The sequence below is a fragment of the Mchenga conophoros genome, linkage group LG19 (assembly GCF_057382185.1).
Source record: "Mchenga conophoros isolate Kocher_MC1m ecotype Shallow Benthic linkage group LG19, M_conophoros_male_GT1.1, whole genome shotgun sequence".
Classification (NCBI taxonomy): Eukaryota; Metazoa; Chordata; class Actinopteri; order Cichliformes; family Cichlidae; genus Mchenga; species Mchenga conophoros.
Genome location: NC_140544.1, coordinates 11,362,588 through 11,380,266, shown reverse-complemented (window position 1 = coordinate 11,380,266; position 17,679 = coordinate 11,362,588). Strand labels below are relative to the sequence as shown.

Here is a 17,679-nt window from a genome sequence, read left to right as displayed (position 1 = left end):
GCGCGTAGTCAGCGTTATACCTCTGTACAGCCACACTGAGGAGAAGGAATCAGCACGAATCTGATTTATGAGTCTGGGGCTGGATGTTGACCTGGGTATGATAAGACCAAAATATGGATTCCAGAAACTTCTGCAAAAGCAGACAGGAGGGATTTCAGGGGGAAAGGTGTGCTTTTTAATCTTCTGCTTCTGCTCACAACCAGGTGTGGGGAAATTCTCCTAAAGCTATAAATCCTCTTAGCTCTCTCCCATACCAAGTGCTTCTTTCCTCGCAGCTAATGTAAAACCGAATGCTTTGCTGATCCTAAGCTGTCTGTCAGTTAAGGACATTAGACACTCGTCAGGCCTGACGCATAGTACGTGCATGACATCATGGGCACCGCATGCGCTCCCGACGCTGTTTTCATAGCATGACCCACGACACAGCAGGGTCGATGCATCAACATTTCATCCTGTAACTTTGTTAAAATGCTCACGGGTGCATTTATTGTAAGCAGAGGAGTTTTATATCTAATATCACCTCTCTGTATCATGAGAACTGCTGACTTTATTGGCAATATTAAATGTTAAAGAAACAAGACAAATGTAGCTTTTATGGCTCCAGCCTGAACTTTGAGACCATCTTTATTATGATACCAAGACTGCCATCTAGTGTTTGACATTCACAACTGCAGCTTTGGAGCTTTTTATGGAACAGCTTTCAGGTTAACGTGATGGTAACTGGTGAGGTTTACGTAAGTTTAGGTTAAACTGCTGAAAGCTCCTGGTGTGCTGTCACACTTCAGTAATTTTGGATTATATGATGACTAAAAACAGCAACATATGTGAGCATTAGGGGGAGGAGCCGGTGGGATAAGCACAAGAGCGTGCAGACACTAAGGATATGTAATGTACTGCACAAAAATGGAACGACAGGAGCTTTACCTTTAGCTTGGGAGTAATTAAGGCAAGGAAAGAATTTATGAGATGTTCTCACAGGCTGCACAACCAACAGCTGAAGGTCCAGATGTGAGTCAGTTTCCTTTTTGTGGGACATCTAATGTTCTGCTTTTACTTATGAACCGAAAAGCTTCATTGTCCCTGGAGGGAAACCACTTTGCCAATGAGCCTTTCAAAAAATATTTTACATAAAAACCAGACGTGCATTTCCATTAAAATGCAAAAAACAACGATAGCTTATTAAAAGAAAGAACAAGTCACCAAGTGTGAGGTCAAAGGTCATGTTCAGCTTCAGATTTTATGCAATCCAGTAAGTGTTAAAGTGGTGTGAATTATTGCCACTATAAAACAGATGAGCAGAAAGTTTATTAGAGAGTTTATGTGGTGCAAACTTAAACATGCATTTGTTCTGAGATACAGTAACAATTATTTTAATGATTCCATCAGTAACGTCAAACCTGGTTACTTCCCCTTTTTCAGTGTACCTGCAAACTCCGTGAGGTGAGTGCTGCTTCAATCCAGCAGGTTATTCAACTGAATACCAACAGGGATTAAAAACATTAAAGCTACAAGTCAGACATTTGCTGGAAGTCTGCAGAGCTGTACAATAATCCTTTTTAGCATTTATATGACTCTGGGCAGCTCAGTACATCTGCATTTCCTGCCAACAGAGACACAACAGGGCATGTGTGCAAATGAGGGAAAACGTCACCTTAATTTTTCTGTTTGCTACTATCGGCTACAGCGCTCCTTCATTTAATGGTTCATTTTTCTCAACTTATGGAATCATAGTAGCTTTAAAGAAGCTTTAAATGGAAATGCATCTGTTTTAGATAGTATGTGTTAGATAAAAAGAAATTTAACACGTTTCCACTACCAGTCATTTCATATTCACATCTTTACAAAAAAGAAGACACTGTTAACAGCAGAGAGCACTAAACAAAGGAACAGTCCACTGGATAGAACGAGGCCAAAATGAGTTTTGTGTAAAAGACACATATATATCCAGTACATATGAATGTGTGAGTCCAAGTCCATCTAACCGACGAAAACAAGAAAAACAGTGAGTCCGAGAAACAGGCAGCTGAAGCTGTAGGCAGCCATCGACTGAGCGGACATGGTGATGGTGATTCCAGGCCTGCAGAGATCACAGTTTGCACCACAGAAGAAGCAGGAGTCCATGCCGGGCAGACCTCGCGAATTGTACGTGCTCATCGCGTTTCTCGCTGAAATTAAAAATACGATCATTCACATTAAATATTTTTTTAAAAACGACACTATTCACAGTCGTACTCACTTGGCTCATAGTAGTCGTAAACGCGTGCCACAGCGTCGTGCACGCGGGCCACTTTGTAGTTTCTGACGAGGGGAAGGTTGATACAAACCTCTGACTTGTTGAGCTGCAAATGACACCAGAATAATGTCACTACGCACGTGATGTAATCGGATTCCTGCTATTTTATCAACATGCATTTTCATTTAATGTAGGAAACCAGTGCTGGTGAAGCATTGCAGGGCAAATGAAAAGGGGTTAATATCACACCCAAATAATACGCATAGAGCGGGTTTTAAAGCTTCACGCTGATTGCCGTTAGGCTGCTTCAAACACTTACTGAATCCAGGTACAGGATGACTTTCTCGGGTGCCGTCTCCACCTTCCTGATAACAGCTGATTGGACAGCAGCCTCAGGAGAGAGTGTGAACCTGCTGAGCAGGCCTACATCCAATATAACCATACCTGTGTGAGGTATCAGCTGACTGTCCTTTAATCTGGAGAGGACAAAGTTTTCAGAGTGTTTAACATGCATAGTAACCAAATGATGATAAATCTTTTTGTCTGCGTAGGTTCTCAGTCATCCAGCTCATAGTAATGGATGTTTCACCTCAAAACGTCTTCAAGAAACTTGATTTTGTTTTCAAGCTCCTTGGATAAATCATCTTCCTCCATCTCCCCCTGTCCCAGCATCCTCCCCCGTCACACTAACCCTCTGCATGGTCTCCTTCACCACATTCATGAATATTCTGTGAGGTCTTCCATCGTCCACCATCCCTCCTCTGCACGTGTCCAAACCATCTCAGCTGTGCCTTTCTGACTTTAACTCAGAAGAGCAAAATCCGATCTGTCCCTCTGATCTACTCATTTCTAATCCATCCTTTCAGGCTGGGTTAACCAAATAAAAATAAATACAGTACATAGAAACGCACTGTCCATGTGTGAACCGCTCACCTTGTGCATACAGACAACATCATGTGATTGCGGTCGCTGCCATCAGCAGCATCGATGCGTAATGAGAAAGCTTCGTCCGCAGCTTGCTGGTGGTTCTCTGCAAAAGTTTCCCTCTCCAAGTGGTAAAAGACGTTCAGCTGTAGTCATGGAAACAGTTACAAATGTTTGATTATCGATTAAAAGCTGAAGTATACAGTTAAAAGAAAACACACGTCTCATACAAAAACTAACAGCACAACGGAGAGATTAACCTTTCACCTCAGTTCTCCTCTCAGCGATTTTATCTGCAGTGCAGACAGATGCTGTCTGACGTTAATTGCTTGGGATCCATTATGATGCAGCATTTTCATTTATGATGCACAACGTTGTGCTAAGAGAAGCTATCGCGCACAGCTGCTGCTGCAGTTTATGCTGCTCGCGCGCTGGTGGTTAAACCGTCTGTCGAGCTCAACACGATGGAGGAAACATTCCTGATGTGTAAGGGCGAGTTCCAGTTTCTCATCAAATCTGTACCTTACAAATAATTCCTGAAATGGAACCACAGCGGTACACAGAAACAGAGAAGCCGTACAACTGCACCTGAAATGTGGCAAAGCCTCTGCCTTCCATGGATATTTTTAGATGCAGATTGTTTTCAGCAGGAATCTGAGAAACATGAAATGAAAATTGGAGATTAAATAAATTTCAGTTACTGTACATATCAACCATCTAACGCCAGGTAACGGATGCACCTCTTGACTTTGATATGTTCGATAGTTGGTGGCGTTGATTCGAAACAGTGATGAAGATTCTGGAGAAGACACACTGACCATGAGGTTGATGGCATTGGCACCGCTGAACGCTGCGTAGGAAGCCAGAGCCTGGAGAGCTACTACTGTGTCCTGAGGAAGGGAACAGAAGATGCAGCCATCGTGGATAAATATCGACTTTAGGGGCAGAATGTGGGAATATTTGTGAGAATCCATGGCGGAGCTGAAATATGCTGTATATCTGTACACAGGTGAGAATCAGTAAGAGGAAAAGAGGTTTGTCTCACCTGTGTTGTTCCGTAGCCTCCTAGATGGTTTCTCTGTGTGCTTAACCACTTCATTTGTGTAATGCCATCAAAGAGTGAGCCACGGTTGATGTGAGCTAGCAGCACATACGAGGCCATCTCGATCTGTGCTGAGGGCAGCTTCTGGTTACGTGACCTCGGGCCTGCAGACGAACTCCACATCATCACTCCATCTAAGAGAATAACCACAGGCTAACTGACACAGCCACTGTATAAGTCGGTAAGTAAAGGATGGGATGTTGCTGTTTTTATAAAAGCTTCAGATAGAAAAAAAGGCTGAGTCACCGATGTAGTCCGCTCTCTTGCCGAGTTGAGTCAGTGCGGTGAAAGAGACGGGACTGTTGACCAAAGCTAAAGCGTAAGCCGTCAGACACAGGCTGTAGTTACTAATCACTTCACTGGACACTTTGTCCTCCAGGTACTTTCTGGCCAGAGACACACTGGCTTCGTGTATCTCCTTCATACAGAGAAACCAATACAGTATTATTAGCATTCGCAGACATCCTGTCCATTTAAGTATCAGCTTCTAGAAAGCTTAAAAATAGATTTCTGCCCTAACTCACTGTGTAGATTTCATCCTGCATAAGTGCAATCAGGACATAAGCCGTCAGCGCCACCGGGCCCTTATCCAGCCCTCCCTGCATCTCGGTGTGGATCAGTCTGCCCACCTCACTGAACTCTCCTTGGGGGCCCTGGCGTTTTAAGAGCCAAGACACAGCCCTGTCCAGGATGCTCTGGTCTATCTTCACGTAGGGCTGAGCCTGGAGGAAGCAGCGCAGCACAAAGGCCGTCAGCCTGGATCCAGAGAAAGAAGAGAGGAGAGAGAAGAAGGAGCATCAGAAAATTTGCGATTTTAGAGAAAACATTTATGAAAATGGACCACACGGGTGACCTTACCATGTGCTGCCAGAGGTGTCGCTGTTTCCAAAAGCACTGAAGGAACCGTCTTCTCTCTGGTAGGACAACTGTTTCTGATAACCTTACAGCAAAAAAGCAAAAATGCTTGTGACAAACCCCTTAATGGGCTCAGAGAACCTTCAATTTAACACTCAGAAGACGTTCTTATATATTGTGATAACTAGTTCTCCAGGTCAGTGATCTTTATGAGTGACCGAGGTCCATCTAACCTTCCATCATGTAAGCTAGAGCCTTTCTCCTGAGCTCTTGGTCATCCTGGTTTGAAGTGTCCAGGTACTGGATAACATATACACTTGGAGCAAAGTGGATCATGTTCTGTTCCCCACATCCAAGCGGCAGCTGAACCAGTGAACCCAAGTTGTTGATGGACAAAGCCAGGATATCGCCTGCGAGAAGCAGCAGGACAGAGGATGGAAAGATTTAACACATGAACAACATGTTTGTTTTTGAGCAATTTGAGCTGGAAGGTGAGACCGGAATGGGAACAGAAAGTGTCTCTTTCACCAGACGAGTGTTCAAATAAGGTAACTTTTGAATGGAATATAAAGAGTATTTTTTTTAAATGGGCACCTTGAAAGTCGGGGAAGTGGCTTAAATGACACGTTACAGAAGGATGGAAAAAAAAAAAACAGCCTCACTGAGCAGGAAGCCGCAGTTCTGCAAGATGAAACGTTTATCCTGCAGCTGACTATCAAGACAAGCTGAACCTGAAATCTATAGCTGAGGAAAATCCCGACGCTTGCTTTTCTGCTATGATACATGCCTAAATGACTCAAAGTAAACAAACTGCATGCACGAACAGTAAGAGGACAAACGGCAGACTTACCAGCCAGTACCACACGGGCCCTCTGACTGCCGGGCACCACATTTGGGGGGAAGGAGAAGGAGAGGGCTGTGGATTTGTTCCGTTTCTCCGGTTCCATCTCCAGGAACAGCGTCTGAGAGAAGTACTGTTCAACTCCCTCGGGCTTCAGGAACAAGCATTCCAGTGTTATGATAGGAATAACTGTGCCGCATAAGTTCAAAAGCACATCTTGTAGCGACATCGTGTTGCAGGCACCGTCCTATGCTCAGACATCTCCCTGCTTTATCATACCTTCACCATCACTCTCCAAACAAGACTGTCTGAGGCCTCTGCAGACACAGCATCCACAGATATCTCCACCTCACCCAGAGCCAAAGGCCTCACAGGGAACAGAGCTGAAGCAGAGCCGTGACTCTCCACGGTGACTTTCTGAGCATTGATAACAGATGCATCTTTTCGGTGCGTCAGAACAAACTCAAAGGACTTGCTCTGTGCTAGCAGCACGATGACCTACATATGCAGAGAAACGTATGACAGCAAAGCGCAATCTTTAAAAACAGGGAAAATATGCCGTGCCAGAAATGATGGAAGTGAGCAATAATTCATGCAACAGGGAGAGACTCGGATCTCTGTCAATAGATGTCAGATTATTTACCAAACTCAGCCTTATTCAGCTACAATGTACCACAAAGTGCGTCCTACATACATCCATCTCCTGCTCCAAATGGTTGATGATCTTCACTTCCAACACAATCTCCTCTCCTCTGATGAGGAGTGATGGGGCGCCCAGAGACAAGGAAAAATCTTTGGAGACAGTCAGCTGTCGATGAAACAACATAAGCGAGAGTTATTAAGAAGGTCGGGGAAGATAACTCCTCAGCATCTCAGTTCGTAAAACTCCTCGTTCGTAAAAGAAGGAAGCACGAATACCAGAAATGTGAAGAGTGTTTTGTTACCTTTTGCAGCACAGGAGTGAAGACCAAGCCCAGGTTCTCCGACATCACCAGTGCTAAAGCTCCCATAGCAGTAATGCCATCTGGAACGAGTATTTTCTCACTTGTCCAAGTCCGATTGCTGAGAGAAAGGAAAAAGCAGCAATATTCAGTGAACTACAGGGAGTGCAGAATTATTAGGCAAGTTGTATTTTTGAGGAATAATTTTATTATTGAACAACAACCATGTTCTCAATGAACCCAAATAAACTCATTAATATCAAAGCTGAATGTTTTTGGAAGTAGTTTTTAGTTTGTTTTTAGTTTTAGCTATTTTAGGGGGATATCTGTGTGTGCAGGTGACTATTACTGTGCATAATTATTAGGCAACTTAACAAAAAACAAATATATACCCATTTCAATTATTTATTTTTACCAGTGAAACCAATATAACATCTCCACATTCACAAACAGAGGTGGGACCAAGTCATTGTTTTGCAAGTCTCAAGTAAGTCTCAAGTCTTTATCCTCAAGTCTCAAGTCAAGTCTCAAGTAATGTCAGGCAAGTCAGAGTCGAGTCTCAAGTCACTGGTGTAAAAGTCCGAGTCAAGTCACAAGTCTGAAACTTTGAATTTCAAGTCCTTTCGAGTCTTTAAAAAAAAAAAACAACGAAAAAATAATGTTGCAGTTATATGCTAAATGTAAATATTAGACCATGTAATTTTAAAATCTGTGTTTTTCTCAACACATGACAAAATAGTGAACTTAGAAAATATACACAAATTGTGAAATTGCACCTCTTTAAAATGCAGCTCAATTAAACCTAGCTCCAAGAATAGTTTTCACCGACAGTTCTGAGATAAGCTGCATGTTATTCTTGGATGCGGTTGTAGGACCGGCTTTAAAATCGCATGACAAAAATATCATACACATTAAAAAAAACTGTATCACCAACGTAGCCTGGAAAACATTTGCTAGTTAGATGAAGTCAGCTATCTCATCGTAGCATATTTATATGCATATTTATAATCATACGGTTCTTGGAGTGAGTGCATACACTCATGAAGTTTAGTAACTTCCGGTCACTGCAACAAGCCCAGGTACAGTTTACCGACGGATGGGTGCAGGACCTTGAAATGCACCGTGTAGAAAGTAAAGACCATCGTACGTATCATAAGTTTACCAGTCTCACAAATCGTCGTCATAAATACACATTCGTTAACCGTTTATTAATAGGACCTTTGAGCTCAACGGTAATTAATTAGTAGTGGAAATAATTTCTGGTAGCGTTACAGAAATGTAGCAGTGACAATAATACTGTATGCTGTAATCGTACTGGGCAATTAGTGATACAAAAAACCTGTTTTATCCTGTGAATAAAAGTATATGTTTTTGTCAATGTACCATAATAACAGAGGCGAAACGCAATATTGTGTCAGGACAATTCACTATTTATGCACAATAAATAAAGGAGCATAGCGCGACAATTTCTGTTCAGCGCCAGACTTGCTTGTAACCTATATCACCAATTATGTTATGAAAATGACGTATTAACTACTAAAAAACACTGACCTTTGTGTAAATGCTTGGAGCAGACTAACCTGTGAGCTGGAGGGTTCTGGGACGTTATATTTGATCTTTGAATGGCTGCAATCCAGGCCACCCGTCGCCTCTTTGTTACTTCGGAAACATGGCTCGAACAATTTCTCTTCAACGACGTAATCCGATAACAACCGATCTCTTTACCCGTCGGCTTCCCATGGCTGTCATGCGACCGGCTATTGCAGTTAATAATACAACGGCTTCTTGTGTTTCTTTTTATCGCTGTATAACTGATTTTAATTGAAAGCCTGCGTGCGCTAGTACCGCTTGCCACGAGTTCCCAGAATCCTTTGTGGTTCTACCCGTGAATGACGTCACATTTTCAATCTCTATATAATATGCATGTTAAATTTTGTATTTGGGGTAAAATATCAAGTCTTTTCAAGTAAACCGGTTCAAGTCCAATTCAAGTCCCAAGTCATTGGTGTAAAAGTCCAAGTCAAGTCACAAGTCTTAGAACATTTTTTCAAGTCAAGTCTAAAGTCATAAAATTAATGACTCGAGTCTGACTCGAGTCCAAGTCATGTGACTCGAGTCCACACCTCTGTTCACAAATATACATTTCTGACATTCAAAAACAAAACAAAAACAAATCAGCGACCAATATAGCCACCTTTCTTTGCAAGGACACTCAAAAGCCTGCCATCCATGGATTCTGTCGGTGTTTTGATCTGTTCACCATCAACATTGCGTGCAGCAGCAACCACAGCCTCCCAGACACTGTTCAGAGAGGTGTACTGTTTTCCCTCCTTGTAAATCTCACATTTGATGATGGACCACAGGTTCTCAATGGGGTTCAGATCAGGTGAACAAGGAGGCCATGTCATTAGTTTTTCTTCTTTTATACCCTTTCTTGCCAGCCACGCTGTGGAGTACTTGGACGCGTGTGATGGAGCATTGTCCTGCATGAAAATCATGTTTTTCTTGAAGGATGCAGACTTCTTCCTGTACCACTGCTTGAAGAAGGTGTCTTCCAGAAACTGGCAGTAGGACTGGGAGTTGAGCTTGACTCCATCCTCAACCCGAAAAGGCCCCACAAGCTCATCTTTGATGATACCAGCCCAAACCAGTACTCCACCTCCACCTTGCTGGCGTCTCAGTCGGACCGGAGCTCTCTGCCCTTTACCAATCCAGCCACGGGCCCATCCATCTGGCCCATCAAGACTCACTCTCATTTCATCAGTCCATAAAACCTTAGAAAAACCAGTCTTGAGATATTTCTTGGCCCAGTCTTGACGTTTCAGCTTGTGTGTCTTGTTCAGTGGTGGTCGTCTTTCAGCCTTTCTTACCTTGGCCATACCTCTGAGTATTGCACACCTTGTGCTTTTGGGCACTCCAGTGATGTTGCAGCTCTGAAATATGGCCAAACTGGTGGCAAGTGGCATCTTGGCAGCTGCACGCTTGACTTTTCTCAGTTCATGGGCAGTTATTTTGGTTTTTCCACACGCTTCTTGTTGACTATTTTGAATGAAACGCTTGATTGTTCGATGATCACGCTTCAGAAGCTTTGCAATTTTGAGACTGCTGCATCCCTCTGCAAGATATCTCACTATTTTTGACTTTTCTGAGCCTGTCAAGTCCTTCTTTTGACCCATTTTGCCAAAGGAAAGGACGTTGCCTAATAATTATGCTCACCTGATATAGGGTGTTGATGTCATTAGACCACACCCCTTCTCATTACAGAGATGCACATCACCTAATATGCTTAATTGGTAGTAGGCTTTCGAGCCTATACAGCTTGGAGTAAGACAACATGCATGAAGAGGATGATGTGGACAAAATACTCATTTGCCTAATAATTCTGCACTCCCTGTAGTGGATCAGATGAATCACCTTCCCCTCTCAGCCCTTACCTAACGTTAGTGTTCAACCACAGCAAAGCTTCAGCACCATCCATCCAGTGGTGCCAGTCCTTGTGCACCTCTGGGGCATGTCCTTCTGAAAGCCATGAGATTGTATTTATAGCACTGAAGATGCAAAGTCAAATCAGTATCGTAACTACAAAAAAAACAGCCGTTTTACCATTTTTAGGTCCAGGCTGGTTTTTCCTGTATAATTTCGTATTGGTCAGGATCTGAAGATCACAGTCCTGTGGTGGGACAGGAAGAGGAAAAATGGGTAACAGTGAATCTGTTTGGGCGAGAAAGTTTTTAAATGGATTGTTGTCAGATCACCACATGAGTTAGAAGTCAGGTGTGACGTAAAGTCTAAGCGTCTTTATAGGAATCTGAGGCGATCGCAGTTTTTAAATGATCTATTCTACCACACACACACACTCACACCTACACTCTCACACACACTCACACCTACACTCTCTCTCACACACACACTCTCTACAGACTGTCAGAGCTTTGGAGGTGAGAAAAGGTGACACTTGGTTTCCTCTATTGCAGCGATCCTTAAGCCTCAGGTCCTGAATCCAGAGCACTGAGGTTACCAGCTCTTAGAAACAGGAGTCACCTCCTAACAAAGCAGACAGATATGTTATATCTGGACGAGCCGGTTTAGTGATCACTTTTTCAATTTCCGTGCAGTATCTAACTGGGAACAGTGTGCCGGGGGACTGAGGTGACTGGGGTGACTGGGAGAACAATATGAAGGAAATCGTGCAGTATCTAAAACAGGTGACTTTCTGACGAAGGTTCGCAGGAGCTCATGTTTCACAGATGAATTTTAAGCTTTTGTCTGCAGACATAATCAGCATTTATACAGAAGGAAGCATGGTTACTGCGGTCATACCCCTTCCTCTTTAAAGTTCAGATCGGGCTGCAGGGCGTCATCGTGTGTCCCCATTACCGTGACTGCCAGCTGAGACCTGGATTCAAGACCGGTCACAGTCAGCGATACCTGCTCACCTGGCTGGGCGCTTTCACTGCTCCACTTTAATGACACCTGAGGGGAGCACGCACACAGAGTACGGCACAGGATGAAGAGGATTACTGTTGGGAATTCATTAGAGCAATATAATAAAACGAGATCCTGTACATAGCTGTCTCGACTGATGGATATTTGTGCTGCGTCGCTGATGATCTCGCCGTCAGACAGGATGCAGTAAACGGTGACACAGGCCGCAGGGGCCCAGGACAGCGCTGGGGTCACAGAGAAGGACGAGGAGTTTTGGGTCCCAGCAGCTACCACCTGGCCTTTAGAGCTCACCTACAAAATACAGTGGGGCAAAAAAGTATTTAGTCAGCCACCGATTGTGCAAGTTCCCCCACCTAAAATGATGACAGAGGTCAGTAATTTGCACCAGAGGTACACTTCAACTGTGAGAGACAGAATGTGAAAGAAAAATCCATGAATCCACATGGTAGGATTTGTAAAGAATTTATTCGTAAATTAGGGTGGAAAATAAGTATTTGGTCAATAACAAAAATACAACTCAATACTTTGTAACATAACCTTTGTTGGCAATAACAGAGGTCAAACGTTTACTATAGGTCTTTACCAGGTTTGCACACACAGTAGCTGGTATTTTGGCCCATTCCTCCATGCAGATCTTCTCGAGAGCAGTGATGTTTTGGGGCTGTCGCCGAGCAACACGGACTTTCAACTCCCGCCACAGATTTTCTATGGGGTTGAGGTCTGGAGACTGGCTAGGCCACTCCAGGACTTTCAAATGCTTCTTACGGAGCCACTCCTTTGTTGCCCGGGCGGTGTGTTTTGGATCATTGTCATGTTGGAAGACCCAGCCTCGTTTCATCTTCAAAGTTCTCACTGATGGAAGGAGGTTTTGGCTCAAAATCTCACGATACATGGCCCCATTCATCCTGTCCTTAACACGGATCAGTCGTCCTGTCCCCGTGGCAGAAAAACAGCCCCATAGCATGATGTTTCCACCCCCATGCTTCACAGTAGGTATGGTGTTCTTGGGATGCAACTCAGTATTCTTCTTCCTCCAAACACGACGAGTTGAGTTTATACCAAAAAGTTCTACTTTGGTTTCATCTGACCACATGACATTCTCCCAATCCTCTGCTGTATCATCCATGTGCTCTCTGGCAAACTTCAGACGGGCCTGGACATGCACTGGCTTCAGCAGCGGAACACGTCTGGCACTGCGGGATTTGATTCCCTGCCGTTGTAGTGTGTTACTGATGGTGACCTTTGTTACTTTGGTCCCAGCTCTCTGCAGGTCATTCACCAGGTCCCCCCGTGTGGTTCTGGGATCTTTGCTCACCGTTCTCATGATCATTTTGACCCCACGGGATGAGATCTTGCGTGGAGCCCCAGATCGAGGGAGATTATCAGTGGTCTTGTATGTCTTCCATTTTCTGATGATTGCTCCCACAGTTGATTTTTTCACACCAAGCTGCTTGCCTATTGTAGATTCACTCTTCCCAGTCTGGTGCAGGTCTACAATACTTTTCCTGGTGTCCTTCGAAAGCTCTTTGGTCTTGGCCATGGCGGAGTTTGGAGTCTGACTGTTTGAGGCTGTGGACAGGTGTCTTTTATACAGATGATGAGTTCAAACAGGTGCCATTCATACAGGTAACGAGTGGGGGACAGAAAAGTTTCTTACAGAAGACGTTACAGGTCTGTGAGAGCCAGAGATTTTCCTTGTTTGAGGTGACCAAATACTTATTTTCCACCCTAATTTACGAATAAATTCTTTACAAATCCTACCATGTGAATTCATGGATTTTTTTTTCACATTCTGTCTCTCACAGTTGAAGTGTACCTCTGGTGCAAATTACTGACCTCTGTCATCATTTTAAGTGGGGGAACTTGCACAATCGGTGGCTGACTAAATACTTTTTTGCCCCACTGTACATACATTACTAAATCATTGTTGGGTTGAAGAAGTGTCACGGACAGGTGCACAACTTCCGGTAACAGTGTTTAAACACACACATAGTACTCTGCATTAATGAGTAATTGTGTGTAACACAACAAAGCCACAGAAATGATTTACAGTTAGAAGCTTAGACACTTATGTGCTGGCCACTGTAAGATTTTCTTGCAATTCATAAGATTAATTTTACTTTACAATATGTTGCATTTTGTCCTTAATGCAGAAAAGATGCAGAAAATCAAATGCACACACTGTGTATTTAACCAAACATACCACAAAGTGAAGCTTGGTCAGGTTAAAGGTGCTCTCTACATTTATCTGCAGAGGCAAGCCAATCTGGAAATTAAATAAATATAGTTACATTTTGGATACATGCAGCTGTGATATATTAAAAATATTAACTTTGTATATAATACCTGTGCAGATGTGTTGCCGGGGGCGATCTGAACATACGAGTCGCTCGGAGAGGAGAAGTTGTTGGAAATCTTCAGAGTCTCCTCACTGGACTGAAATCTGGCCTAAAAATCAGTATTTATAGCAGTAAGATAAAGAAAATGTGCACTTATGAACTGATGTTCTCCATCTTTCTTTGTTCTTCTGAAAACATAACACATCAGAGGTCGTGTTTTTAATTTCAGTCATTTCTCTTAAATTTAATGTCATCTTTTACGCTACTGAAACTCTTACAAGCAACAAAAGTACAGAACTGTGATTGTTCTGCAAGTCCACCTTTGCGTGTTGGAGAATTACATTACTGACCTGAATAAAGAGCGTCACAACTTGAGCCTGTAATTTAAACCTGATGCGGACGTCCCCGTCCTCAGACACAGGAAGTATCAGAGCTGTGGGTTCTGCGTTTTTCACAGACGTTATCTGATTGATTTGAACCACAGCAGAGTGCTTTAGATCCACTGAGCTGAGCGGCTTCCTGTCGTCTCTTGAGATCCTGAGCTGTGAAACAGAGGAGGCACTAATACTGTGTCCAAAAGGCTCTGACATGTGAGTTATGATAATAATAATAACTCACGTTTGTAGAGAAGTGTAACGACGGCTTTAGCGTGGGTGGAAAATCGTGGAATGTGAGCTGGAATACATTCTGCATCAGGTGGACTTTCACGGTTTTGTTCACTTTAAACCCTTAACAAAGAACATTATGTTGTTTGGTGAAGTTAAAGTTATACTTGCAGCAACGCTGGTTTATTAAAATGCGTCATACCTGTGGTGCTGTCGTTAACAGAGACAGTAACGTGCACAGTGGGACGACCGTCACTGCTAACTGATGAAGTATGCAGAGCCTGGAGTTGATCATTGCTGAAGAAAAACTGTGTTGATCCGTAGAACTGAAAGCGAAGGTTAAAAATGACAGATAGTGTCTCTTATAGTTTCTATTGCTGTTTCAGTTTATGATTAAAGATATGAAAAACTGAAGAAAAGGGGACATGGAGAGCTTCACCTCTTTAGTTTGCATAGCAGAGGTCGTGTTGCTCATAGCAGACTCCAGAGAAACAACTAATGTTCCACCTAAGGGTCGTCCACCAGGGTACCTAAATGGAAAAACACACTAATGCTGCTTCACTTGCTTCACTTATATGTATGAAAATATGTTATTGGCTGAAATGATCCAGATGAGCTCACAGTGCTCTCACTGATCCTGAGACGTCATCTCCAGCAAGGATGTGTGACGGCGTCTTGATCAGAACGTCAAAGTGTGGGCGCTCTGTGAGACAGGATGGTCATTTTGGTAGATCTCAGTTTAATCCTAGTTTCGATACCAAGAACAAAGCACTGCAGAAGTGGACGCTGGGAAAATTACAAGCTGACCTGAGACTCAACAAGAAGATTAGAAGATCTGTCAAAACAAAAATGTCAGCGAGTGGCGTGACAGGAAGATCGCCAAAGGGAACAGACGTTGCCATTTGGGAACTGTGACTTTAAGTCATTTAGAAAATGTAGAGCTGAAGTACGTGGCGATTCTACAGCAGGGGTGTCAAATATAAAGCCTGGGGGCCAGAATTGGCCCGTCGAAGACTACAGTTGACCCGACAGGATGGAAAATATGAAAGAGGGAATCAATTTAAGCCCAAAGAATCAGGCTGACAGATTTCCTTCATTTACTACAGCAGCATGTAGTTGAAACTGCATGTCTTTTTTTCCTATATCAAAATATTTCAGGGATCAAATGTGCAGTCAAACTTCTTTACACCGACAGAAAGGGGAGTTTCACTGGTCCGACCCACTTCAGGGGCTGTTTGTGGCTCACAATGCAAAATGAGTTTGACATTCCCGTTTTAGAGGGAAAGTCAAGGCATCGCAAAAGGATTTGGATAAATCCTAGGCATTAAATGTAATAGGAATCCATCCAGCTGTTGTCAGAATGATTCACTCTGAACCACTGATGTTGTTCAGGTCAACCAGTGCCGTCTATCCTCAAACTGACCGATCGAACATAAACCATCACCGTTATTTTGGAATAAATCGATATGCACGTTACCATGAAGCTCCACAACAAACTGCTTCTCGTCAGCCACACCCTGCATGTAAGAAGAGGGAAGCTCGGATGAGAAGATATTCCTTCTTAGTCCATCACAGCGTGCAGAGGGGAAAACAACAGCAACCCTACATTCACAGTAGCTGCGATCACCCAGCGTCCAAGAGCAGCCGTCTGGGACAAAGGGAATTCTCGCAACACGATTCCCAGATTGGGCGTGGACTCCCACCTGTCAACGATATTCCCACTGGGATCCTGCATGTAAGAAAGGAATATCAGTCAAGGTCCCAGTGAGCAATGAAAAAAGAACAGAGTTCCTGTGGCTTTGTTCTTTCACACAGACAATAGAGACGCACCCGTACAGAGAGATCCACTCTGTCCTTGTATGGATGGTTATCCAGCTGAACACACACGGCTCTGACTTTGACTGCGTCCCCTGGATGGTAGCGGGATCTGTCAGTTTGGATAAAGGTGGACACATTCCTGGGACTGAAGGTTAGGGTGGTGGTGTTGGTGAAAATGACAGTGTTTCCTTTGTAGCCCCGCACCGTCAGGTTTAAGAGGGAATTCTGGGTTAAGGAGTCAGGAATCTGGAGCGATGACATAAGTGTTAACACTGTGATCCCAGTCAGAAAGACTTTTTTTCCCCCCTCTACTGCCGTGAGAAGAAATAAAAACTATACTTACAGGAGGAAGCGTGAGGACACTCGTCAAACCTTTAAAACAGAATGACCTTTTAACCCTCCCGAAAGTTAAAAGAAACTAATTCAAGCTTGAATCGGCTTGTGACTGCACATCACCTTCTTGGAAGTCTTCGGTCAGCGATACTTTGGTGCTTCCACGTCCCAATTCAGCTGTCACCGTGCCCGGGAAGTCTCCGAACACGGTGACGGCCAGAGGAGTCGGCGTGCCAGCGTGCACCACCTCTGGACCTGAGACCAGATACAACGTAGCACTGGCACAGAGGAAAGAAAGGTGCGTTACTGACGAACGGAGGTGGTTGTGCGCCATCAATTCATTCACGAATGCAGGCGTTCTCGTTCAGGAAACGAATGCGACTCCCTTCATACCAAATTCCACCACTTACCTGGATGAATTCTGCGTCCGACCAGAAACGGCAAAACTCACAACTTTGAAACAAACAGCTAGGGTCCAGATCGCGTTCATGTTCACAGTCACGCTTCGAATGTTTGCTTCTGACCCCAAACTGACAGCAAACGCATCACTTTACCTGTACCTGAGTGACCAAGCTCCTCCTCCTGTCCTCCTGCCAGGGCCCCAGGGGGCTCCTCTCACACGCATAGGAAGATTAGGAAGCATATCACACGCAGCACACAAAGCATAGCAGGAGGGTGTGCACACACTCGACACCTTTGCCTGGGGAGAGACCAGCATCATTTGTCCGTGGAGACAATTCCAATCCACTTCCAAAGCCCGGAGAGACACACCGAGGTGTTATTGTATCCATAACTAGGAGAGATCATCTTAAATGTCACAAGGAACAGAAAACTGCATGTGTATTAGACACAAAACGACCATATTATTTGAAAACGGAGACCACCAATCAAATCTCTGTTGTTTTAGGAAATATTTTGCTACATTACAGGACTCTGTGGCCTACTAATTGAATACAAAGCCATATTAGCACAATTCAGCTATGTAATAAACAGGCTTGACATTTTAATTATCTCGTGACAACAAAGGACGACAGGCTGGCAGTGGGTGTTGCGTCTCTGGAGGAAGTGATGAGACTGATCCGACAGTTGTCTGAAACCCTCCCTCTCCGCTGATCTCAGGCGCTTTCAAACATTGAGTTTTGTCTTTATAATTGCTTGTTTAGAAGTTTATAGACATAAATACAGGTTGGACAAAGAAAACGAGGTAAAAATAGCATCGCGGTGATTATGAGTTGACATGAT

General features: G+C 43.7%; 1 protein-coding gene across 1 annotated transcript; it reads right to left on the bottom strand.

Moving 5' to 3' along the window:
• Nucleotides 1-1,299: 1,299 nt before the first annotated feature.
• On the bottom strand, nucleotides 1,300-16,947 carry LOC146551804 (CD109 antigen-like). The gene is made up of 32 exons (XM_085257773.1): nucleotides 16,848-16,947; nucleotides 16,561-16,715; nucleotides 16,448-16,476; nucleotides 16,117-16,350; nucleotides 15,893-16,015; nucleotides 15,764-15,803; nucleotides 14,908-14,989; nucleotides 14,726-14,816; nucleotides 14,489-14,612; nucleotides 14,300-14,409; nucleotides 14,032-14,223; nucleotides 13,689-13,790; nucleotides 13,546-13,608; nucleotides 11,463-11,633; nucleotides 11,217-11,369; nucleotides 10,500-10,566; nucleotides 10,331-10,415; nucleotides 6,900-7,017; nucleotides 6,650-6,763; nucleotides 6,235-6,453; nucleotides 5,965-6,106; nucleotides 5,348-5,524; nucleotides 5,118-5,199; nucleotides 4,784-5,015; nucleotides 4,506-4,677; nucleotides 4,203-4,393; nucleotides 3,898-4,047; nucleotides 3,746-3,811; nucleotides 3,167-3,303; nucleotides 2,553-2,709; nucleotides 2,237-2,339; nucleotides 1,300-2,165 (listed from the first exon to the last, which is right to left on the bottom strand). Exons 1-32 carry the CDS (start codon nucleotides 16,925-16,927, stop codon nucleotides 1,978-1,980), a joined length of 4,149 nt encoding a protein of 1,382 aa, XP_085113899.1. The 5' UTR covers nucleotides 16,928-16,947; the 3' UTR covers nucleotides 1,300-1,977.
• Between the last annotated feature and the right edge of the window lie 732 nt (nucleotides 16,948-17,679).